This window comes from Balaenoptera ricei, chromosome 8 (genome assembly GCF_028023285.1).
Source record: "Balaenoptera ricei isolate mBalRic1 chromosome 8, mBalRic1.hap2, whole genome shotgun sequence".
In the NCBI taxonomy this organism is placed as follows: Eukaryota; Metazoa; Chordata; class Mammalia; order Artiodactyla; family Balaenopteridae; genus Balaenoptera; species Balaenoptera ricei.
The window spans coordinates 61,845,422-61,869,826 of NC_082646.1; the positions used below are offsets into that span (position 1 = coordinate 61,845,422).

At 54.6% G+C, this 24,405-nt stretch overlaps 1 protein-coding gene across 6 annotated transcripts; it reads right to left on the reverse strand.

Moving 5' to 3' along the window:
* Positions 1-1,663: 1,663 nt before the first annotated feature.
* On the reverse strand, positions 1,664-24,404 carry P2RY2 (purinergic receptor P2Y2). 6 transcript variants are annotated; one of them, XR_009504631.1, is made up of 4 exons: positions 23,918-24,404; positions 14,147-14,429; positions 7,802-9,160; positions 1,664-5,966 (listed from the first exon to the last, which is right to left on the reverse strand). XR_009504631.1 is itself a non-coding variant. In XM_059930851.1 (3 exons), the coding sequence occupies exon 3, from the start codon at positions 9,154-9,156 to the stop codon at positions 8,026-8,028; it is 1,131 nt and encodes a 376-aa protein (XP_059786834.1). In that variant the 5' UTR covers positions 9,157-9,160; positions 14,147-14,429; positions 24,220-24,404; the 3' UTR covers positions 7,379-8,025. The 6 variants fall into 6 exon arrangements, 4 of the variants coding, with proteins under 4 accessions (XP_059786834.1, XP_059786832.1, XP_059786833.1 ...); XR_009504630.1 differs by having other exon boundaries at positions 7,396-9,160; XM_059930851.1 differs by lacking the exon at positions 1,664-5,966 and having other exon boundaries at positions 7,379-9,160; positions 24,220-24,404.
* Position 24,405: the final 1 nt, after the last annotated feature.

Here is a 24,405-nt window from a genome sequence, read left to right on the forward strand (position 1 = left end):
GAGGAGTTAAGGAAGGGGTGCTTATAGGGTTGTGGGGCTGGAGTGAGTCAAAGGATGGTCTCTGGCAGAGATTGGTCAGGATTTGCAAAGCAGGAAGTTGCTGGAAGAGTCAGAGATCTTATGTTGAGAACACAGGAGCCCTCGTGGAGAATTACTATTAAATCAGTTTGCCTGTGGTTTTCTCTTGGAACATGTGGGTCTAAATACATGGGTGTTTTCAAGTGTGAGCTTAGTCTGAGATGGACATCACGGCTTGGTCAGGCACTGTTAACTGTTTTGTAAATCAGGTATGTTTCGCAAATTGTGTTCCCAGTCTCAATTCTCAGTCCTACCCCTATCTCGCACACTCCAACAACCTGGCTGCCAGCAGGATCATTTTCTTCTCATCACTCCACAGGTGAGAGTCTGGACCCCAGCCCCCATTCCTGCCTCTGCTGCCAGCTCTGGGCACCAGGGGGCAGCAGGGCAGCATCCATGAACCCAGGACTCACAGTAGACTAAGCACAGCCAGGCAAGGGAGCTGAGCCAGCGCTCAGATTGAAGGGATATGTCTGAAGCTCTGAACTGTCCCTTTTGATTTCCTTTGTTCCCAGGAATTCTGGGGACAGGGAACAAAAGGGTAAGGGAAATGGGAAGTAAGGAGGGAGGGAAACTGAAGGAAAGGGAGGAAGAATGGCGAGGGAGAGAAGGAAAGGGGGTCTACAGAGCTGGCAGCTGGATCCCCTCCCCACTCCCATCTCTTCCTGTCATCCCCAACCCTGTCTACTTCCATCTCCTGGTTTTAGTCTGACTCCATGGCAACCCTTCCTGGTCCCTCTCTTTCTCCCACAGGCTAGGCACCCACCTGTGGCCCTTCTGTCTCCAGGTATCTATGTGGTACCTGCCGGGACAGCCCCTACCCCTCAGCTTTTTCCCTCACACACAGATGTGACCACTGTGTGTGACATAAACACAGACATAAACACACACACACACACACACACACTACCACAGGCTGGGTGACGACTTTTAATTTCCTCCCCCACATTTTGCAATTGCTTTGGTCACAAAGGCTGGTCTGACAGTTTAATCCCACAGTGAGGTAGGACTTTTCATGTGGCTGCTGATTTGGAATTTGGCTCCAGGACATAAAGCTGAGGACACAGAGGGGTAAATTACCCACCTACTAAAGTAACCTGAAAACAATTGGGGTTAGATACCTTCTCTGAGTTTATTACCCCAGCTCTCTACCACCCTTCACTCTTTTTTAAAAATTATTATTTATTTATTTAGTTGCACCAGGTCTTAGTTGCGGCAGGTGGGCTCCTTAGTTGCAGCTCCAGGGCTCCTTAGTTGCAGCTCACTGTCTCCTTAGTTGCGGCATGCATGTGGGATCTAGTTCCCTGACCAGGGATCGAACCTGGGTCCCCTGCATTGGGAGCACAGAGTCTTATCCACTGTGCCACCAGGGAAGTCCCCCACCCATCACTCTTGACTCTACAAGCTGAACACCTGACATCTCTGCAGCTGTGAGTTCACAACCTAGTGGGACGGGGGAGGGGGTCGGACAAGGGCTTTCCCACTCCCAAGCCAGGTGAGGGATGCTCTAGGAAAATCACTCAGGGAGACTGGAGTGTATCAGTTAAAGAGTCTCAGCAGGAAAGATGGGTCACACTCAAACTGGTGACTTTGGGATTGTTTAATGAAGAGACTCTTACAAAAGTGTGGTCTGGTGTTTGGGAGACTCCATGCAGAGGGGCACTGATGTCAGGTTGTCAGGATCAGAGAAGCAAGGACAGCAAGAGGGGGCTGTGGCAGTCCCGGGGATGATCCACTGGTCCCTTTCCTCCTCACCTTGCCCCACATCCAGAGGAGAGGGGCACGCAAAGGAGAGGGAGCAGGGTCCTCCCAGCACAGGGGAAGAGGAGGAGGGAGCAGTAAATTAAGTAGGCGATTGGAATTTTAAACTGGACTGAACTTTAGTTGTTATCCAAAAGTGACTCAAAGTTTTGGAGTTTACCAAATATGCAGTTATGGATGGAAAAGGGAAATTAGACATCATCAAGCAGAGAGAGTCGATGGGAGAAAAATAAAACAGTTGCACGTTTGTGCCTTACTGCATGCTCACTGTTCAGTAAACTGGAAAAGGAGGTACTATCAGTTCCATTTTACAGATGAAGAAACTGAGTTTGCAGTCACAGAGCTAGTGGTGGCTAAACTGGGCCAGAACCCTGATCTTCCTGCCTCAGCTTCCCTGTGTCCCCCGACCTCCTCCTTTCCCTGAAGCTGCTACTTGGTAACTCTGAGTTCAGCACACACTAAAGCCACAGTTGGTACAAACAGAACTCAATCGGGAGCTCCAAGGTCAGAACCCAAGGTACACCCCCTCTCACCCACATCACTCAGGCTTCTCCTCAGGATGTCCACCCCAGGCCTTGCAAGATGAGCTGTCACTCCCAGGAGGTAGAGACCAGTGCTGATGGAGGAAACGGAAGAAGCCACAGAGCCCTGGCCTCACATTTAGTCTCTATGCTGACCGCTGCATGACTTTGGGTGAGGCACAGCCCTCTCTGGTCTCCAGTCTCTCAATGCAGCCAAATAATCCCTGGGGTCCCTGCCAAGAGGGAAAACTGTTTCCAATTGGTCAGGTCTCCCAGGGGGCTCACATGCTGTTTCACAGTGGCTTTTAGGAGTAACAGGCCCAGGAAGTGATGTCAAGTTTGGGAGGTGAGGAGCAGGGCAGGGAGGCCCAGAGGGTAGAAGCAGGGGAGATACTTTGGGGCAGGCGGATGCCCTGCTGGACAATGGTGCAGGGCAGCCATTGTGCTGGGAGTGGAAGATCCTTTTCTGACTTCATCTCCAAAGGCTGAAAATAGTCTCAGGTGAGCCCCTGGGGGCTGACTCGGTCTGGCCCATTGTTCTTGGCTGGGACAGGGCTGAGCTGGAGCCGAGACAGAGGCAAGCCCTACCGAAGAGGCTGGAGTGGCTGGGCAGAGCCAAGGCCTGTTGCATATGGGGAAACTGAGGCCCAGAGAGAAAAAAGTATTCACCATGTCACATGGTGCATCAGGACAGAGGAGGATGAGTTTGGCTTCTGGGGCTCATTTCCCCCACCCTTCACCCCCCACCTCAAGCACATACCCCTGGGGAAGGTAAATGCATCCTTCATCCTGCAGCGCAGTGACTCCTGGCCAAGTTCCAGCCTCTACCCCACAGGAGGCAGAAGCATCAGACATTCAACTGGCTCCACTCCAAGGCAATGTGTGGTGCCAATGGAGTCACTTCACCTTTCTGGTCACTTGATACTAGGGGAGACCCACTGCCCTACTCTAGTCCTCAGAACTGAGGACTCATGGGGTCTTGGGAGTGCCTGGGGGAGTAGCTGTTAGTTGTGTCTTTGATGAAAAATCTGGGTGGCTGCTGCCCTAAGGTAGGGAGAACTGGAATGTGGGAAGCAAGGTCTCCAGGTTCTATAGAGTGACCCAGAGAGGGCAAGCAGTTGGCCTCAGGTCACACAGCAAAAACTGTCCATCCATTGCCTGCTCTGGCCCAGCTCCAGGCCAGTCCTCCAGCCCTGGGTCTCTGACTCTTGGATAAACCAAGGAGAGGCTGCAGCACCCTGTGGTGGGCACCACCAGTCAGGGAGAAATGGCTAAGCCTGCTGCCATGGGTGGGTGGGAGCCCTCGAGCCCATAGGGGCGGGCTCTGGAAGATCAGAGGCATCCTCCTCTTCCTCCTCCTGCCATCACTTCCCCTTACTGCCCTTCCACAGCCCATCACCTGGACAAGGTTCTGTAAACACACACAAGCTCAAGGGCCTGAGAGCCACCCAGTGCCAAGCAGGGCAGAGGGTGGTCCCACACCTCACCCCAGGATGGACCTGCTCTTTCCTCCCACACCCTGGGGAAGCCTCAGCCACAGGGGACACTCTATTGCTCACTGGCCGGACACACTGTCCTTTCCTTCAAATCACTTATCCCAATGTGGTTACTTATTAAGTTATGTCAACTCCCTGAGGGCAGGGTCCAGCTGGCTCGCCTCTGTATCCCCTTGGCACAGTGCCTGGCGTGTAAATGCTTATCATGTGCCAGGCCCTGTTCTAAGTGCTTCATGTGTATTCATTCAGGTAAGCCTCCCAATGCCCTACATGGGAGGTAGTATCTCCTTCTAGAAATGAGAAAATGGAGGTGCTGCAAGATTGATTTGCCCAAGATGCCACAGCTGGAAGAAGTGGAGACAACCCTCAAACGCAGGTGGTCTCGGCAGAGAACTGGTGCTCTTAACTCCATCCTCACTAGACTGCCTCTCTCATCTTGAATCACACAAAGGGTCGCTTACAAACTCTCCTGCCCCGCAGGGGTTGCAAGTGGCATGGGATACTGGAAAGGGAACTAATCTGGGCATCAGATGGACCTGAACTTAATCTTGACTCACCCATTTACTGCCTGTATGACCTGGAGCAAGTCCTCACCTCTCAGAGCCTGTCCTCTCATCTGCTAAATGGGGGTAATAATGTCTATTTCACATGGTGGTGGTAAAGAATAAATAATAATGGATGTGAGAGGGCCCTGCCTGGTGCCTGGGACATGGGTCAGTACCTTAGCTCCCTTCCTCAGGGGCCTGGCTCTAAACAGATCAGCCCAAATCTGCCTTGACAAGGGTGGTGGCAGAGGGGTAGCTTTGGTGGCCTGACCTGGACCAAGATAGGAGTAACTGTGTCTGGAGGGCACGTTGGCCAGGGCCTTTCCTAGCCTTTGGAGGGTGAGAGTGTCCCTCCTGGGCCCTGGGACAAATGCCACCCGGGGCAGAGACCCCTATGTGCCAGGGCCCCTGCCCCTGTTGCATGGAGCTCACTGAGAAGAGCTGCTGTAGGCCAGTCAGCAGGCATTTACTCCTCCCAGCTGCTCTCCCCGCCCCCCTCAGCCCCAGGTCCCTGGCCTCAGCTCCCCAGCTCCATCAGAGGTGGGAAGAGCTGGGGTGGTGGGGTGATTGCAGGATTCCCACAAAGGCACTGACCTGCACTAAATGGAGCAGAGCCGCAGGGGCAGCCCGAGCCCCTGGCGCACGACCAGGCGCCACGCTGACCTGCTGAGTGACCATGGACAAGGCCCTGCCCCTCTCTGGCCTGGAGTCTGCAGCTGGGCTGGATAATCCCTGGGGTCCCTGTCAGGTCCTGTGACCTTTCACAGCGTCCTTCAGGAGTCAACAGCCCCAGGAAGTGATGTCAGGGTGAGGAGGTGGGGAAAGGGCAGCAAGGCCTGGAGAGTAAGAGGAGATATTTTGAGAGCAGGCAGGTCCCTCCACGTCACTGCTGGACAATGGTCTGGGGCTGGGAGTGGAAAATCCTGTTCTTACTTGGGCTGAAAATAGTATAAGGCAACAGGGTCAGGAACCTCACCCACCAGGCGGGGGGCCTGGGCACTGAGAACAAGGCCAGATGTCCACACCAAAGGGCCAGACAGTTTGACTAGGGTCCTCAGGAGGGGCCCTGGGCCTGTCCCTGGTTCCCTTAGGGTCTTCATTCCCCACCCCCACCAGTGCCTGCCACACGATTAGATGGTGAGTCAGGCCCTCCTGTCCCCTAGGTCCTGTGTCCTTAGAAATCTGTAGGCAGTTGGTTTAAGGAAGGTGTCCTGGAGCTAGGCCATAGTGTGGTCTCTGTGTGCTGTGGCGCCCTCAGTTCTTGGGGTCTCCAGGACAGCTGCTGGAGGGGTAACTGGGCAGGACATGAAAGGAATGGGGACTATAGGGGAACTTGGGCCTGTGGTGGACACAGCCCCATCCCCAACCACAGGTAGACACTCAAGAGCCCCCAAAGTCACAATGTATAAAACTCCCTGCCTCTGAGTCTGAGCAGGGCTGAGGGGGTCAGAGCTCAGCATTAACACTCCTGGCCAGTAGAGTATCTCACCTGGGTAGAGGTGCCTTATAAACTGGGATTGGGTTCAGCCTGAGCAGCAGCTGGTAGGCAAGAGATAGGCTCGGGCCTGCAAGAAAGGTTCAAGGACAGACTGTAAGAGATCATCACAAAAATGCTCATAAGGACCTGGGCTACATTAACAGGAGTATAGAACCTAGAATGTGGGAGGTGAGCATTTCACACTACTTTGGGCAAGTCACCCACATTGCACAATGCAGAGGAATCATTTGGGTCATGGCTTGTGACAGGTCCCTGTCACATGGGGGAGCCCATGTGAGCAACCTCTGGGGGGTGCCGTTTTGAAGAGGCAGAGTGGGAAGAGTGGAGAAGTCATAGGAGGTAGGTGTAGGTGGGGTGGGGAAAGAAGGACCTTCTCTCAGGCATAGTGGGCCCAGTGGGCAAGGGCTCTCCCAGAGGGAGAGGGAGAGAGAGAGAGAGTCCTTATCCTTGAGGTTCAAAGTGAGGTCTGTCAGTTTTGCCCTATTCCTGCCCAAAGGCTAGGGCTGGGCCCTGTCCAGATGAACTCCACAAATCTCCAGAGTGGTCCTGGCTAGACCCAGAACCTGTCCCAGGTGAGACTCATCTCCCCCACACTAAGCTCTGACCCAGCCTGAGCACCAACCATTATGCCAGGTAGCTGGATTTTCCCAAGAGGCAGAGGACTGGACAGGAAGACTGAATCTCTCCCACGCTTATCCCCAGTGCAAAAGAAACCTCATGGTCAGGGCAAGGAGGGAGCCCTGACTTGGCCTCCTTGTGACCCGCCCCCCCTCCCCGTTCCTGCCTTGAGCCTGGGCACCAACTGCCCAGCCGGCTTCCAGTTCCTGCACCCCCTGCTCTCCTGCCCCCATGTCTTTGCCTAGAATGCACCTGCACCTGGATGTTCTTCTCTGATGAAGTGCTTTTCTCAGAAGTCCACCCACTCCAGGAAGCCTTCCCTGATGCCCTGGTCCACTGCCCCAACCACTCAGCATTATCCAGTGGTGTGCTAGAGAAACTTGTACCTGCTCTCAAGAGCCCTCTGTTAATTTTTCAGGAATTTTGCAAGGAGGCTGACATCACATTGGTAGTCTGAAACTGGCTGTGGCAGGAGTATTCGTACCACAGAAACTGGCAATGCTACAAATAAGGGGTTCCTCTCACCCCCGCACCCCCCGCCGAGAGTCAGCTAAATGGTTGAACATTTGCCAGCACATGACTGGTCATCGCCATTAAATCCTAAACTGGGGGATCCTGAGGACTGGGACCCCACCTGACTCCCCTCTGCACCCAGAAAAACCAGGCATAAAAGCCAGTTAACTTTAAAGTGGAGGATGACCTGGGGTCTGGAGAGGATATTCCTCATATGAGACCACCACTGAGGCAGCTACTGGGAAGGCAGGTGGCAGAAGAGAACAGGTTGGAGAAAGGACCCTAGTGTGGATGGTGAGAGCCCCCCAGGCTGTATCCCCAACCTCCAACTACACAACGGGGTCCGGCTCAGCAGGTAACAACACCTTTAGTACAAGTCCCAGCCTCAAACTGGCTCCCAGCCTCCAGATGGGTTTATGACATCAGTTCCCAGACGTTCATCCCTTGGGCTGGGTGTCCTCCTCAGAGCTGAGCCCACGGTGGCACTCAGACCACTCCGACTCATCGTGGGAACCTCTGGCTCAGCCCTGACTCCTTACGAGGGTCCTCTGGTCAACTTGCGACCCTGTCCCTCCCAGGTAGCTCAGGCGCACGCTTGGCTGTGTGACCTTGGTTAGGTCACTTTCCTCTCTGGGCCTGTTTCTCTACTTGACTTGATTAGTCTGGAGCCCAGCCTAGGTACCTTGGCAGGTACAGCCAGGTATTTATGTGGGATTCAGGCCAGGGGCATCACTGGCCCCAAACCCTTGCCTTTCTTAAAACCTTACTCACCAAATCTCACATACAAATGGTGACTGGGGATGTGGGGACTGCTGAGCTCTCTGGACCACAGAGAACAAACTGCGCCCCTGTCAAATGACAGAGCACTGGGGTCACGGTCCCCTTGACCATCCGGCCTGATTCACTGATGGTCCATATCTGGGGAGACTGTCCCATTTGAACAAGTCTACAGTCCCACCCAACACAAAATGGCACAGGCCCAAGGGGTTCAGGTCCTACAGCCGGATGTCCTTAGTGTTTTCACCACCAGACGGTGTGGACTCTGTCTGTCTAGAGTTCTCACTGTTGGCCGAGTCTTCTGTCCTCTTAGTATCAGTTCTGTTGAACCTGTGCAGGCCCAGCCTGCGGCGAGGCTGGGTGGTAGGGGTGGGGTCTGTGGGTGCCTTGGCATCCCGAGCAAAGCGCACGAGCCTCTGCCCAGCCAGGAAGTAGAGCACAGGGTCAAGGCAACTGTTGGCGCTGGCCAGCGGCCGGGTGACCTTGTAAGCCATGTTGATGGCATTGAGGGTGTGGCAGCTGAGGTCCAGCGAGCGGAAGGAGTAGTAGAGGGTGCGGGTGACGTGGAAAGGCAGGAAGCAGAGGGCAAAGACAGCTAGCACCACGGCAATGGTGCGCACCGACTTGCGCTTGGCCCGCGGCAGGCCTCCCGTGGTCCCGTAGGTCGGCTTTAGCAGCCGCCGAGCCATGAGCACATAACAGACCAGGATGATGGCGAAGGGCACCGTGAAGAGCAGGCTCAGCATGACGGAGCTGTAGGCCACGAAGTGGCTGAAGAGCTCGGGTGCCGAGGTGTCGTGGCAGGTAATGCGGCCACCACGTGCACTGGTGGTGACGAAGTAAAGCACGGGTGCCTGGCAGGCCAGCACCAGCACCCACACGGCGACGGCCACCCTGCGGGCATAGCGGGCCCGGCCCCAGCGCAGTGAGCGCAGTGGACGCAAGACACCCAGGCATCGGTGCACACTGATGCACGTGAGGAAGAGGATGCTGCAGTAAAGGTTGGTGTAGAAGAGGAAGCGCACCAGCTTGCAGAGCACTGTGCTGAAGGGCCAGTGGTCACCACGGGCGTAGTAATAGACCAGCAGGGGCAGGGAGGCCGCGTACAGCGCATCCGACATGGCCAAGTGAAACATGTATGTGGTGGAGGCGTTCCAGGTCTTGAGGCGGCACAGGAAGATGTAGAGAGCCACGGCGTTCAGACACAGCCCGAGCACGCACACCACGCCGTAGGACACAGGCAGTAGCACGTACTTGAAGTTCTCATTGAAGCGGCACTTGTAGCCCAGCTCATCCCCATCCCAGGTGCCATTGATGGTGCCATTCCAGAGGCCTGGGCCTGTGGCCATCGCCCTGAAGGGAAGTGGGTGGTGGGGAGAACGGCCATCAGGACCCAGCAGGGAAGCCTGACAGCCCCACCTGACCAGGGCCATGAGGGACCCCAAGTGCCCATAGACTCCCTCGGTTGAGATCTGCCCAACTACATTCAAGGCTTTTATTGCATCTGATCTGCCTCTCTCCCTGGACCCAGGGGGCCCAGAACCTTGGAACCCTGGAACCTTAAGAATTCATGAGATCCATGACTGTCAGGATCATATAATTCTAACACTTTGGAACAGGGATAGGCAAACTACCCCCTGAGGGCCAAATCCAGCCTACCAGTCTGTTTTTGTAAATAAAGCTTTATTGGAACACAGCCATGCCCGTCTGTTTACGTAGAGTTGAATAGTTGTGACAAAGACCATATGTTCCTCAAAGCCTAAAATACTTACCAGCTTGCCTTAAAAAAAAAAAATCAGTGCCCCTGTTTGAGAACCTCAGGAACACAGAGTTCTAGATCTAGGATTCTGAGCTCTAGAATCTGAGGATCTGGTGGTCCCAAAGGGGTACCATCTGAGATTCACGGAAAGGGGCCTTTGAGGCTGACTGGGTCCACCTCACACCCAGTGCCCACTGCCTGTTTGTGGCCAGTGGGCAGCCCACACCTTCCTGGTGGCATTAGGAAGTTCTTACCTTTGGCTCATCTTTCTTCTCTCTGGGGAGGCTCTGGCCCTGTGCCTGGTATTTTGGTATTTGAGGGAGTATTTCCAAGGGTCTCCCTCTTCAGTCATTCATTCACCTCTCAGCAAATATTTTTAGGCACTCTTATTCTGGTACTTCCTGCATCTGTAAACAAAAGTCCTGCTCCCTGGCCTATGAGGCTACCAGATGGGGCTGTGACCCTCCTGAAGATTCCAGGGAAGTCTGGGGTGTAGGTGGTAGTGTGGGCATCGGGGGACTCCTGCTGGGGGGCAAATTCAGCCTCCTCCAGGCTTGCCCAGCTTCTCTTCACACATCATCACTACCTTGACCTTCTCCTACCTTGTCCCCAGTGAGCATATAACACAGCCGTGATGCCTGACCGCCCAGACAGTGAGCACCTGGAGATCAGGATGCCACCTTCCTCTTCTCCCCACCTCTCCAATGTGACCAAGAGAGAGACCAAGTCTCTCTCAGACTATCCAAGTCTGGAAGGCAAAGGTGTGCCCAAAGGTCTCAGGAGGTAGGCTGGAAGTCATAACGGGAGTCCCAGCGGGGCAGGTTTGGGACAAACACAAAGAATAACTTTCTAATAGTGTGAAGGGGCAGGGGGAGCTGACATTATTCAAGCCCCACTACTACTATGTGTGCTTTATTCATGTGACTTCATTCTATCCTTACAACATGGTTCTGGGAGCCAGGTTATCATGCCCAGGTTTCCGATAAAGAGGCTGAGACACAGATCATTCAAGTAACTTGGCCCAGGTCACAGGCTGGGGATAGGTTGCAATTCCTATCTGGGTTCATCCCACAATGGAAGGGGTTGTAGGAGGAGGTAGTGAACTCCCTGCTTATGGGGGTGTGCAAGTATCTCTCTAGCAGAGTCTGCAGAAGGGGTTGTGCCCTATGTGTGGGTGTGTCTGGGATGACAGAGAGGGCAGATGACATGTGTGTCCTCCCCACCCTGAGAATCTGGGGCTGTAAAATCCCTTTCATTTTGGAACCTGGGGTCCTGAGAGGCTGGGGCTCAGAGATTCTGCGGGGCCGGTGACATCTACTGCCTTAGACACTGAGCTTCTTGCCCAGCCTGGTCTCCCAGAAGCAGCCTGAGGCCCATGAAGTTACGATTAGGGGGGCTGAAGGACACACTGCTCCCTCAGCTTCCTTCTTTCCCCATAACCCTCCCCTTCCCCCATCTTCCCTGCCTCCTATTGTCAGCAAAGATGCTACCAGGAGGCAGGGAGCCTGCACTTGTGACCTCCCTCCCACGGACACAGGTTCCTCCCCAAGGAACCGGGACAGATCCAGGGTGAGGAGGTAGGTATGGGGTTGGGGTGCGGGGTGCTGGCAGGGCCAAACTTCTGGGACCCCTCTTGCCTGGGGCCAGGACTCAGGGCCCAGCGTTAAAGCACTTCCTGCATCCCACTCCACTCCTTGCAGCCCAGTGTCACCTCCACCCTTGCTGCTGGAGCCACTGCATCAGCCTCCCTGTCTCCAGCCTCAGTACCCCCAGTCCAGAGGGGTCTTTGGAAAAGACAAAATCATTCTCCTGCTTGAAACCTCCTGTGGCTCCTGTCTGCTCTCAGGAGAAAACCCAGCTCCTCGGTCTGGTACCAGAGGTTTTCATAATCCAGCCTCGGTCACCAGCCGCATCCCCTGTGACCTGCAGTTTCCTGAATGCACCCAACGCTTTTCCCCTCCCAGCCTTATGTTGCTGCTTCAATCTGGAATCCATTCACGCCCCTCGCCTCCACCTGTTGAAATTACAACTCTATCCTTCAGCGCAGCAAACTCCAGTGATTAAGAAGAGCCCGGCCTCTGGACACAGAATGCCTTTGTTCCCTCATCTGTAAAATGAGGTGATTAACAGAACCTATATCACAGGGCTGCTGTGAGGATTAGGTAATTCGTGTAAAATGCTTGGAGCCATGCCTGGCACACAGTAGGTACACTGTGTGTTACGAGCTTCGAGGCTCAGCTCACCTGCTGTTTTTTCCTGAAATCTTTGGGGAGCTCTCTCAGGCCAGGGGTGGAGGAGAGACAGAAGGTCCTGGAGGCTGTGAAGCAGGTGAGTGTGGTGGACCAGGGGAATGACTCCAAGGCCCAAGCTGGGGTCAGGCTTGGGGACCTCGTGAGGGGAGAGGTCTGAGAGGTGTTTGGGAGGGAGGCTGGAGAGACTGGCCCAGAGGGAGTCTGGATGGAGGAGGGGCCAGGATGCCTCAGGCTCAGGGGTCGGGAGGAGGGGGAACTCAGTGTCAGGCGTGGTAAGTGTGAGATGCCACATCATGGACTGTGGGGAAGGGCGAAGGCTGGGACCACCAGATCTGGTGCACTGGGAGATGAGCAGGAGTTGCTGGCTCACAGGAGCTGTAGGAGGAGCCTGGAGGCCCGGGTGTGAGACTAAGGATCTGTGGAGGAGCCATTCCCCCTGGGGACACCGGCTTGGGGTGTCCAGCTCTGCCACAGAGCCCCAGATGACATCAGGTATTTCCTGCCTTCCTGAGGTTCAGACCTCTCATGGGCTGAATCCCCTGGCCTGGTAGAACTGTGGTCCTCAAACTCCCCCCATGAGGTGCTCTGCCCCACTGGAGACAGGGAGGGTGGCCCCTCTGTACTCCATGCTCAGGGAACCCCCCCCAGCCCCACCTCCCCACTGCTGCTCCGCTCCTGCCCCGGTGCTGAGGCCTGGTGGGTCTCTCCTCAGAGTCGGGGTCAGGGCCCTCATCTTCCCTTCATGGTCAACATCTCATTGCTCTACACAGTTTCTTGCTAATTACTCATGATGGAATCTCTGACACTGATGAGAGGGGCGGAAACTTCCCTAAGTCTTTCATGAACCAAGGGAGCTGCCCTTTCCACCTGTTTTAAGACATCCTGACCTCCACCCTCACAGGCCAGCTGGGGACTCTATCACTATGGCTCCCGTCCAGACTGACCCTGGCTGTCCTCTCCCTCCGCAGGCTGGCCCACCAACCTGTGAGTACATCTTTCCTGCCCCACCCCCTCTGACCAGCCCCTGCTTATAGAGACAGCCAAGTGCCCAGCCCTCTCCCTCGGCCCTCTCCACTGCCTCTCCTGACCCCTGATGCCCTTGGGGCCTCACTCCCATCTCCCCAGGACCAGCTCCCGCCTAACTTTGTCCAACACCACTCACCAGCCCCTCTGTGTCCAGTTCTGGCTGGCCCTGCGCTCAAGGGCTCCTAGTGTGGAGGGAGATGTGACCCATGTAAGTGCCTGCCAGGCTTTCCTGCCTTTGTGTATTGCTGTTCTTTCTGTCTAGAAAGCCTTTCCAGACCCACACACACTGCACTCTATCCTGCCCATCCCTCAAGGCTTTTCTCAAATGTCACCTCAGCTCTGAAGCTCTCCCCCTCCATCACTAATCCCCCAGGGCATTCCTCACACCCTGCTGGGAATTTGTCCTTCCACTCTCTACCCTAACACATTCCAGGTGCTCCTGGAGGACTGGGTCCATCTGATTCCTTTCTCTGGCCCTTTCATCCAGCAAGAGGCCTGATCCAAAGCAGGTATGACATGAATGAGAGAATGAATGAATGAGCGAGTGAATGAATGAATGAATGAATAAGTGAAGCAAGCACAAGAGCTATGGGAGGCCAGAGGGGGCTAAGCTTTATGACGGTGGCTCTCCTTTCCCTTACTCCTCTGAGGACTTTTCAGAGGACAATGACATTGAAGGATTTCTCAGCTGCTGATCCTAGGTGGCCAGGGGTCATACCAGCCCTCCAGGGGCCCAGCCCACCTGAGGCCTGCTCCTGCCCTAGGCAGGCTCCTGGACTGTCTCTCTTTCAAGAGCCCTGCTCTACTCTGGACACATCAGAGAAATGCCAGAGGGAGGGGAATCGGACCCAGGCGTTCTGGAGACGGGTCAGCTCTCTGACCCACATTCCTTTACCTCACCCATCTCTGGCTCAGGTCATGGGTCAGTCTGGATCAGGAGCTCCTGATCCTAGATCACCACCCCCCTTCACTTTGTAGGGGTCAAGTCTGGGCTGAGCAACTTCCCTGCAGCATCCTCATTTCATCCCTCACCTCATTCCTTGGCAGATGCCGCCCTAGAGGTTAAGCTATTTGTTCAAGGTCACACTGCCAGGAACTGGAAAGATTGGGTTTGATACCCAGGGCTGTCTGGCTCTGAAGCCTGAATTCATCACAGCCTGGGATGGAGGGAGCAGGGCACAGATCCCCTTGATTTACCCCCAGTTCAGTGTATACACATGCACAAGTGCACCAGTCCCAGCCTCCCAGCCTCCCAGCCTCCCAGCCTCCCAGCCAGTGGACCCTGCCCTTGCACGCCCATACCTGACTAGCCCCTGCTCTCACTGTCAGGATGCTCAGCGCAGGCTCAGGTTCCTCACTCATGAATGCACCCGCCTGGACCCCTGGACCGAGCTGCAGGGAACTCTGTGGGAAACAGGAAAAACAGGTCCCCTGGCCTGGAGCCTCGCCCAGCTTCCAGCATTTCTCAGGGCAGGCAGTGCCTGGGCTCCTGAGACAGGGAGGTGGAGACAGCTTGGGCTCTGGGTCACAGGAAGTCAGCCAGGCCGAGCCTTCCCCGGGCTGCCTCTTCTGCTGCAATCTTGGTCTGAAAGAAGCAAAGAGGTGAGCTGGTGTGCTTGTCCCGGTAGGCAGGAGTGTCCTCTGCCCACCCTCACCCCCTAGCCGTCCACCCTTAGCTCACATGTTCTAGGGACGGTTGTTCCCAGCCTTCAGGCCCAGGTCCCCTTTCACGGGAGGGTGGCTCTGCCAGGCAGGGTCTCCCCCATACCCTGCAGAGCTGAGCTGAGCCTCCAGTGCCCCCTCCCTTGGTCCTGGTCTGGAAACAGTCAATACCCTCCTTGCCCAGTGTACACTCGACAGTACTCTGGCCAACCTAGTTTAGCTCAAGCTGGGTCTCTATCTGGAATACCCTTCCTCCCTCATCCCACCTCTAACCATTCCTCCCGAGGTGTTGTAAACACACAAGGACACACACAGGCATGGACACACCTAGATACACAGATACACAGAGATTACACAGTCATACTCAGATGTATACACACACACTCTCTCTCACACACCCAGAGTCTTAAACAGTCAGGGCCTGGAACAGCCTTTAGAAATCACCTCTGCCAACCTCCCATTTGACAGAGGAGGAAACTAAGGCTCAAGCCCTCACAATAAGCCACGGACAGAGCCAAGAGCAGAACCCAGCTCTGGATTCTGGCCCTAGTTTTATGTCTTGCTTGGAGCCCCTCCCACAGAGCAGGCACAGTGCTTCAGTGAGGGGATGGTGACCTGGTGGAGGAACGCCTCTGTGTGGGCAGGTCCCAGCAGAACCTCAGACTCACCTCAGAGAAAAAGAACATCCCCTTCCTTTTTCTCCTGGTTTCATTTCCCTGCAATGGGGGAGTGGGGTCTGAGCCAGCTGAGCCAGGTCCCCAAGCTGGAAGTACAATGCAAGCATGGGGGAAAGTGGGGAGAGGAGATGGGTGGCTGCAGGAATAGGGCAGGGGGAGGGGGCACTGGAAAGGCCCTGGACCCCGTTTTCCCAGTGCACCTTGCCCCAGGAGTCTCAGGCTGACATTGGCCAGCGGGCTGGTAGCTGTTTGCCAGTGTGTTCTGGAGTCTAGTGACAAGGTGAAAGAAAGAGCTTCACCTTTTCACCCACTCCACCCAGGGTCACACCCAATCTTCTCCTCCTAGGGAGATATCTTCACTCAAAAGACTAAGGTAGAACAACCCACATTCTCAAAGCCACTCTCCCATTTCTGAGAAGGGTCTCTACCATCCATCCTTCCAGGCTTCAAAGCTCCAGTATACCCTTGACAACCTCTCTCTTTCCCACCCATGTGAAACCCTCACTCACCAAGCCCTGTCAGTTCGACCAATGCAGTGGCTTAGACGTGCCACTCTTCCCGACCCCATGGTTTTGGGCCTGTGTTTCTCCTCTAGACCATTGCACTAGCCTACTTACTGGTCTCCTTGCCTCCACCCCTGCCCCTCCTGTCCATCTTTCATACTGCAGTTATGGGTCTTCCTAAACCACACATCTGACCACATACTATGGAGCTCAAAATCCTTCCATGGCTCCCCATTGCCCTCAGGTTGACATCTAAGTTCCTGAGCCTGGCACTCAAGGCCCTGCTGATCTGGTGCCTGCCGCCCTCCACACTACTCTCCCTCTCCGCCTCCACCTTCATCCTTCTGTCTCCAACACAGCAAAAGCAGTCCCATGGTCATATCTTTGCTTAGGGATACCCTCCCTTATCTTCTAACAGCTATGTCATAACAAGAGTTGAATGCTTTCTCTGTGCCAAGTTCCATGTTAGATGGCTCCATCAACCTCTTCTCGTTTAGTCCTGAGAATTTCAGAGAGGTTGAATGACCTCTCCAGGGTCACATAGCTAGCAAATGGCAGAGCAGCCCCGGTCTGTCTGACTTTAGGAGCTATGCCCCTGACTGTAAGCAGATAGGGTAGGGGTTCCCCAGAGAAAGAAAACCAGGCATGGCTTTCTTGGCATAAGAGAAGCCATATTAGGCCTAGGATTTAAGCCTGACCAAAAATGCTTGCCCTTGAACAGGTCTCAGTAATTAATGATCTTAAGGGCAAGAGAAGTAGCGATAGCAAATACAATAAATCAGTTGTAAAGATTCCCAGTTCTGTTTCAATGGTAAAGATTAGCCTGAAGCACTTTCTTGAGCAGTTTTGCAAAATTTAAACCCCCCTTGAGGGCTCAACCACCAGATCAACTGGAACCTAAGGAATGATGATGATGACCTTTTCTGACTTGAGTCCTCAGTCAACTAAAGCTTGGACCCTGTCAACCTTTGTCCCAATTATATGCTGAGTTCTCTGCTCATATCCCTTGCAAGTGAATATGCATGTACTCTTAGCTTAAAACTCCCCCAATTTTGCTGCTCGGTGAGACACTGCTTTGGGAAAGGTCCCCGGTGTTCTCCTTACTTGCTGCAAGTAGTAAGTACTTCCCTCTCCTGCTCTTTGGCTTGGTTGTGCCTTTTGGCTTGATGCCCATGAAGAGGCGAACCCAGTTTTGGGGTAACTACCTCATACCCTCCAAAGCCCGGATCCTCTCTTCCAGGAAGCTCCCTGACTAGCCCTCTTTGAGCCCCACAGCTTTGCCTGTCTGATTAATTCTCCACCAGAGGGAACGTCTTACTGGCAGGGCCCAAGATCTACTCTTCCTGGTAGTTCCCCATTGTGAAGCAGCCATGATGGTTACTGTACCCATCTTACAGTTAAAAAAAAAAAAAACCAACAAGGCCAGAAAGGGTAGCCCAAGATCTCACCCAAGGTCACCAATAAGCCAAGGGCAGAGCCAAGCCTAGCATGCAGACTGACTACCCTCTCCCTTAACCTGGCTCTGCCTCTATCCCACACTGAGTCTTTCTCCCTGTGGTCCCAGGCTAGCGAGCCCAAAGCCAGGAGGAGTGGCTGGGGCAGTTCCCAGGCTGGTTGCAGAATTTCCAAGGTGGTTGGACAACATTCCAGCTTCTCCACTAGGGTGGCTCTGGAATGTACTGCCTGCTCGACACCCACCTGGCTGGCCCTGTCCAGTTTGGCAGGGGAAAGTGACCCATCACCATTCTGGAAACTCCTGCTGCCTGCCTCTGCTGGGGGTGGAGTGCTGTGAAGGGAAACAGAGGCTCTGGATCCAGAACACCATTGAGGGGCAGGGGAGGGCACTGGGCAGGTGGGAGATCCCAGTTCTGCCATTCCCAGCTATAGGATCTGGACAAGCCTCAGCTCTACAACTTAACTCTCAATTTCCTTGCAATCTAAGAACAGTACCTGCCTCATAAGTTTGTCGAGATAACTAAAGGAGATGATTTAGACTCATTTTGTGAAATAATTAAAAGAGATATGATTTTAGCACGTGAAGAAGGCAGGGAGGATGGGAGTATCCCAGGAAGATAAGAGGGGCAGGAAACCCACAGGTATTATGGGCAGAGTAGCAAGGTCACAGACACATGACCACAGATCAAGGTTCCCACACTGAAGGCTATCCTCAGAAGGGAGGGCAGCTTAGGGACCCCCAGCAGGACTTACACCCCACCATACCCCATCACTCACTCACCCTTTACAGGGGCTGCCATACCTACACCTGTCCCTGTGAGGGGCACTTAGGGACTCTGAGGTGGGTCAGACCCTTCCGTGATCTTGAGGAGCTCACTGTCAAGGCTGAGGGTGGAGGGAAGAGGACAGGGGAAGAACCAGAAATAGTCAGTGACAACTTAAGGTGATGAGAGTTGAAGGAACCAAGAGGGCCGCTAATGGGAATGGGGGTGGGGGCGGTGATCAGGGAAGGCTTCCTGGAGGAGAGGACACCTGCCTTTGGAAGATGGGTAGGAGTCAAGTGGGTGGAGAGAGAAGAGGAGCAGAGTGAGCAAAAACTGGGGCAATATGTTTGGGAAACTGTCAGTCATCCCTGTGGCTTGAGGGGAGTAGAGAGGGCAAGGCTGGGTTGGAGGACAGGAAGAATCTTGGAAGTCATCCTCTGCCCCCTCCCAAATGTCCTCCACGGGGCTGAAGGCCAACAGGCCCCTAGCCTTGCCTGGTGTGCTTTCTGCACCACAAACACTGGGGCTTGTCTGGGGAAATAGCTGAGGGCTAACTTCAGATGTTATCAGCAGGTGCTGTTGTAATGTGAAGCCTCTGCAGCCTCCTCTGGAGGCCCTGGGTCTCTGTAGCCCCTTCTGGAATCTCTCTCCCCCTTGGGAGCCCTCAGGATCCTGACCGTGGGAGCCACACATTGGGGCTGAGCTCAGAGCATCTGAGTGTGTGGGTCTCAGGTCAGCTAGGCTGGTCCTCCCACCTTACAGATCAGGAAACTGAGACTCCTGAAGAGGAAGGGCCTTACCAAGGTCTGGTCTTCTAATTTTCAGTGTGGGGTTGAGCACCCCCAAACCCACCCCAGAGCAGGACTCCAAGACATCTGATCCACCTCTGACACAGCCCAGCCCCGCACAGTTGCTAAACTGAACAAGTTCAGAACCACAATGCCCTGGACTCCACCCCAGCCCATCACACCCGAATGCCTCCAGCCATACTCAAGAGGCAAGAACCCTGGGTTCAGGCTCCAACTTGGAACCATCCATGCTGTGCAATCTTGGTCAAGTCAGTTCCACTCTCTGAGCCTCAGGTTCTTCACTGGTCAGACAGGGAGAATCACTGCCACATAAGACAGCTCATGAGGAATGAGCAAGACAAGGGGGCAGGTGGGTGCTCCGTGAGGCTAGCAAATCATGCACTGTCCTAATGTGGGGGCTGCATCTGCCCATCTTGACAAAGAGACCCTGAAACACTTCTCAGCAGGGGCCTTACCAGGTGACCTAGCAGAGGAGCAGGGGTCATGGTCAGAGGAGTCAGGAAAGGCTCCTAGAAGGGGCTGTGATCAGGTCTGTGCAGAAGCAGGAAGGGTCCAGTTTTGGAGGAAAGAGGGAGAATGGAGACCCCAATGTAGAAAAAGGGACAAAAATCTTGGCCAGGATATACGTGAGCCTGTGATTCTGATTGTCTCACTCAGAGTGCTTCCAAGATTTGGAGTTCATTGGTTCTTACAGTCCAATTCCAAGAGTCTCTGGTTCCAGGAGTGAATGCTAAATGTTTCTTCACTTCTGTTATTCATTGCTTCTGATAGCTTTGGTTTTGAGATTTTCAGAACCACAGGAGTCTAGACTCTCAGAGTAACACAATCATAAATCACTTTCCCAGGAGCCACAGTGTCTCAACAAACATTTGCTAATACCCCCATATGCCCAACCTCGGAAAGACCCTGCAAACCCAGACTCAGATCAGACTCTGTCAGGCCCTTGAGCAGCTCCAGTCCGGATGGGGAGAAAGACACAGACATGGACCAAGTCTGCTTGAGTGATTAAGCCATGACTAAGGGAAGCCCTGGGGATATGGAATCCAGAGTAACCTCTAACTGGCGTGGGGAGGTAGTCAGGGAGAGCTTCCCTGAGGAGGGGTCATTTGAGCTGGGACTTGATGGATGATATGGAGTTTGTCAGGTAGACAAAAAGGTAGGAGAGCACTGAAGGCAGAGGGAGGAGCATGAGCAAAGACTCCGTGGTGTGACAGTGTGGCCTGTCGGGGGAAGGCTGGGGGATCATGTGAAGTTGGAGTGGAGGGTTAGGTGGCACAGAATGCGGGAGGGCCTGCAGGTCTCACACGAAAAGGCTTGAAGGCCAGGTTGAGGCCTCAATCCTGAGGACAATGAGGAGCTATGGCAGGGCTTAAGCAGGGAAGGACATGGTAGGAGTTGATCTTTGCAAAGATGGTGCCGCGTGGAAGTTGGATAGGAAAGGGGGGTCAGAAAGGAGGGATCAAGAAGGAGACTACACACATAATGGTCCAGTGAGGGGAGCTGATCCCTTGGCCCTGGATTTCCTTGTGAGATGGAAAGTATCCTTGCTGGCCCACAGCCCAGCCACAGCAAGACTCCTCCCACAAGCTGAGGCTGGGGAGATTGGGCGCTCACCAGGAAGCTGTAGCAACACCAGGATCCTCCCCAAGGCAGGGGGAGAGGAGAGGAGAGGGCCCCAAGAAGTCTGAGGGAGGCCCTCCTCCCATGCTCCAGGGCCCAGGCAGTGTCACTGTCACCGTGATGACAGTGACAGGGCACCAGGGTAGAGCACCAAGGAGGAAGCAGCTGCCCAGAAGGGCCTAGGTTGCCCACCTTCCCAGCAGGGACTCCAGCTACTCACTGGACCAGACACAACTCAGGCCTTGGAGACGGCATGACAGAGGAGTAGAGGAACCCCTCTGTTCAAGAACTAACTGTATCTCTCCGTGGAGCAAGATCTTCCTCTTCTATTATACACCTACTTTCACCTGGTCATTCATTTCCCAAACACTCACTGGCACCTTCTCTGTACCCAGCCTGTGTTGGGTGATGTGGACAGAGAGAGACAGTGGGCCCGGCCTGGCCTAGTCCTGCAACTGACCTCTAGGATGAGTACAGAGGTCAGGGAAGGCCCCCATAGCCAGTCTCCCAATGGCTGGGAGAGGCCAGACCTGAGGACACAAAGGCAGGCCTAAGAGGAAGGTGTGGGTCAAAAGGTACACCAGACAGACCCACAGAAGGAAGTTTGGGGAGAGGAAAGATTTCACCAGGGATAACTCCACCTCCCCTCACCCAGATCAGCAAGGCTTCTCCAGCCCTGTGGGCAGCCTGAGCAGATACTATCTTACCAGCAGCTGGGTAATCAGGCCACAAGCAAGAACTGAAGACATGTTTTCAGGATGGAATTCAAACTTCCCTCAGCCTGAAAACTAGAGGACCTGGCCTCACCCAGATGGGGCTTCTGTCTTGAATGGGGAGGGTTAAGCTAGGTAGGGCAGGTAGGCAGGAACCCCAACTTTCACCAGCTTTGTGACTTTGGTCAAGGTGCTCTCTGAGCCTTTATTTCCTCATCTGCAAAATGCGAGTAATAATTCCTCCCTTACAGGGTTGGTGGAAGATAAAATGAAGTACATTTATAAAATGTTACTAGTAAGCTGTCTCTGCAGAGAGGGCAGGGAGAGGAAGGCTGTCAATAGTTAAAATTCCAATAAACAGCACGATCTCTCACTATTACATTAGTGTTCTTGTATCGTCTTCAAAATGCATTTAGGTCTATAAGTATCACGCGCCTCCCCTGTGCATTGCATTTTACAGCTTACAAGGCCCTTTCCTAGACACTGTCTTAAGAATCCTCATAGCAACCTGCATTCGAAGACACAAGGACCATCATGCCCAATTTACAGATGGCAAAACTGACACCTAAAGGGGCACAGTGGCTCCTCACAGTCAGGAAAGAAGCCAAATCAAAGCCTTCACAGGGTCACCTATGAGGACTCGGTGATGTTCTCACACTCTTTTAGCTGGTCCTTGGAGGATCCAGAAACCTCAAAGCTCTGTGCACCCTGGGCAGGAGGAGGACAAGAAAGGAGGGGCCATAGCCTCACTCTGCAGTCCAAGCTTGGCAACCATTTGTGAGTGTCACCCACTGTGACACCCCAACCCCTCCAGCCAAACCCCAGGACAGCCCAAGGTAAGACGAAGTGGGGAGTGATAAGCCTTTCATGCCAGCTGTCCTCCCCCCCACCCCCACATACTCTCAATTCAAGACTTCACTGGTTCTGGCCTCCTTTTAGAGGCTGGCAGGGCAAGAACTGTCCCAAGGTCACCCAGCGTGTTGGGGGCAAAGCTGGGATGAGATCAATTTCAAGTCTCCTGGCTCCTACTAGGGGAGGGAGAGTCCTAACTGTCCTCAAATTCCTCAGCAAGAGCATCTGAGGACTCAGAGAAGTGTTTAGCCAAGGGGACAAGGGCTCCAACTTTAAATAATGCCTGGATGGTTCTGGTGTCAATCTCACAAATGCCCTAACCTTCACGTACTCAACACTACTCAATCCATTCTCCACGCTGCAACCAGAGAGATTTTTCTGAAATGCTGTTCTGACCATGCCCTGCTCACAAAACTTCCAAGGTTCCCTATTGCCTTCTGGATGAAATCCAAGTTTTCAGCTTGTACACCCTGAGTCCTGTAGTGTCCCAGGACACACTGTTCTGATAATCTGTGCACCCATTCTGGTGACCTGATTCTGGTTTCCCCTTCTTTGTAATGACGTGGAGCTCCACTGTAGACAGGCTTTCACTGGGGAAGCTGGGGACAGGGAGCAGGGGTTAGGGGCTGCTGCTGCTCTCCCAGTTTAGCTCAGCACTGTGCAGGGTCCTGGCAACACAAAAATGAGTGAGACCCAGTTCCTGCCCTGCAGGGGTCCCCAGACCTTGGGAGAGGGAAGGAGGAGACAGACAGAGACCATAACAGTCCAAGGTGGGACCAGGGCTGTCAGCACCAGGACTGCAAGAGCCCAGAAGAGGCTCCAACTCAGCTGAGGGAATCAAGGAAAGCTTCCCAGAGGAGGGGGCATCTGAGCTGGTCCCCAAGGCTGGGTAGCTCTCCAACTGAAGAAGATGAGAGTAGAAGGGCATTTCAGGCAGCGAGTATAGAATATGCAATGGTCCAGAAGCAAGAAACTGACTACTGTGCACAGCAGATTACATGCATTTACTAGAGGGTGAAGAGTCAGGCAGGAGAGGTGGCTGGAGAAGGTGGCAAGGACCAGTTCTCAGGGGCCTTGAGTCCCAGGCCAAGGGGCTCAGGGTTAGTCCAGTGGAAGTCCTGTGAAAGTTTAGCCCAAGGAGGAGAATGATTGGGATTTGTGTTTCAGGAAGTTCCCTCCAGGAACTGATCCTCCCACCCCCAAGCAGTGAGCCTGCCCAGGAGGATATTTGTGTTGAACATGACCCACACACCAGCTCTTCAATAGTCCTCATGTTCCACATCATTATTACTCCCCCTTTACAGACGAGGCCACTGAGGCTCAGAGAAGGGACATGCCTTGCCCACGGTCACACAGTGTACAAGGCACGATGGAGTATAGCTCTCTGGGTCTCCAGAGAGCTTTTAGGGGGCCCTGTCTGCTCAAAGACTCTCTTTCCCAACCGCTCCCACCAATAGATAGCTGAGACTTTATCTGGTCCCCACCCTGACCCTCAAAAGCGCCCCATTATTCCAGCCTAGATCCCAAACAAAGTGGGCACTTCAGGCTGTGGGCCCAGGGAAGCTGGGGATGCATGATGAAAGGAACAGCTGCCATCAGTCCCACAGACTCCAAACTGGCAGTTCTGGTCCGCAGCAGGGCCTGGCCCTTGGGTCTGGCTCGTGGCGACCCCAAGCCTGACACCTGCGGCCCTAGTTGGGGTGGGGAGAGAGGGAACTGTCTTTCTCCAGAATGACCCTTCGTACCGCAGCCTGCCAGATTAAAACTGCCCTGACAGAGGGTTAACTGTCCTTCTAGGCCACTGCTCTGGCCCCCCCCCCCGCCCCACCCCAGTCTTGCCGATGCCCAGGCGAGGTTGCCACCCAGAGCGCCCCTGGAGGGAGGGGGCTCAGCGGGCTTCCAGGGTTGGCCTGTCTCTGGCCCCGGTCCCACGCGGCCGGGGCGCCCACACCAGAGCACAAACACAAACAAGTTCCACGGGTTCAGCAACTCGACCCCGCAGGGGCGCATGCACTCACCCAGTGACACACAGACTTTCCCAAATACGCGGACGCACATTCACCCGGGTATCCGTGCACATTCACCCGGGTATCCGTGCGGGTATTCGTCCACATTCCACAAGTTCGAAGCTCCGGTGGAGACCCAGCTCGACCACGGACCTGCCGGAGCGCTCACACCGGCTGGGAACCGCGACTCCTCGGCCAGCCCCGCGCGCTCCGCTCTGCCTGCCCGGCGCCGGCTGAGTCGCCACCGGCCGCGTAGCCGGGCCCGCCCGCCGCCGTCTCCTCGTCTCCGGGCCCTGCAGGCGGCCCGCCCTCACCTCGCAGGGCGCTCGTCAGCCCGCAGTGCCCCGGCCGCGACTCCCGGTTGCCAGCGCCGGCGTCCAGTCGCCGCGGCGGAGACCCACGTGCCTGAGAGCCCCGCCAGCCCCGCCCGGCTTCCTACCCTGCCGGGTCAGGCCGGGGGCGGGACGGACTCTGGACAGACCCAGGCACAGCCATCACCA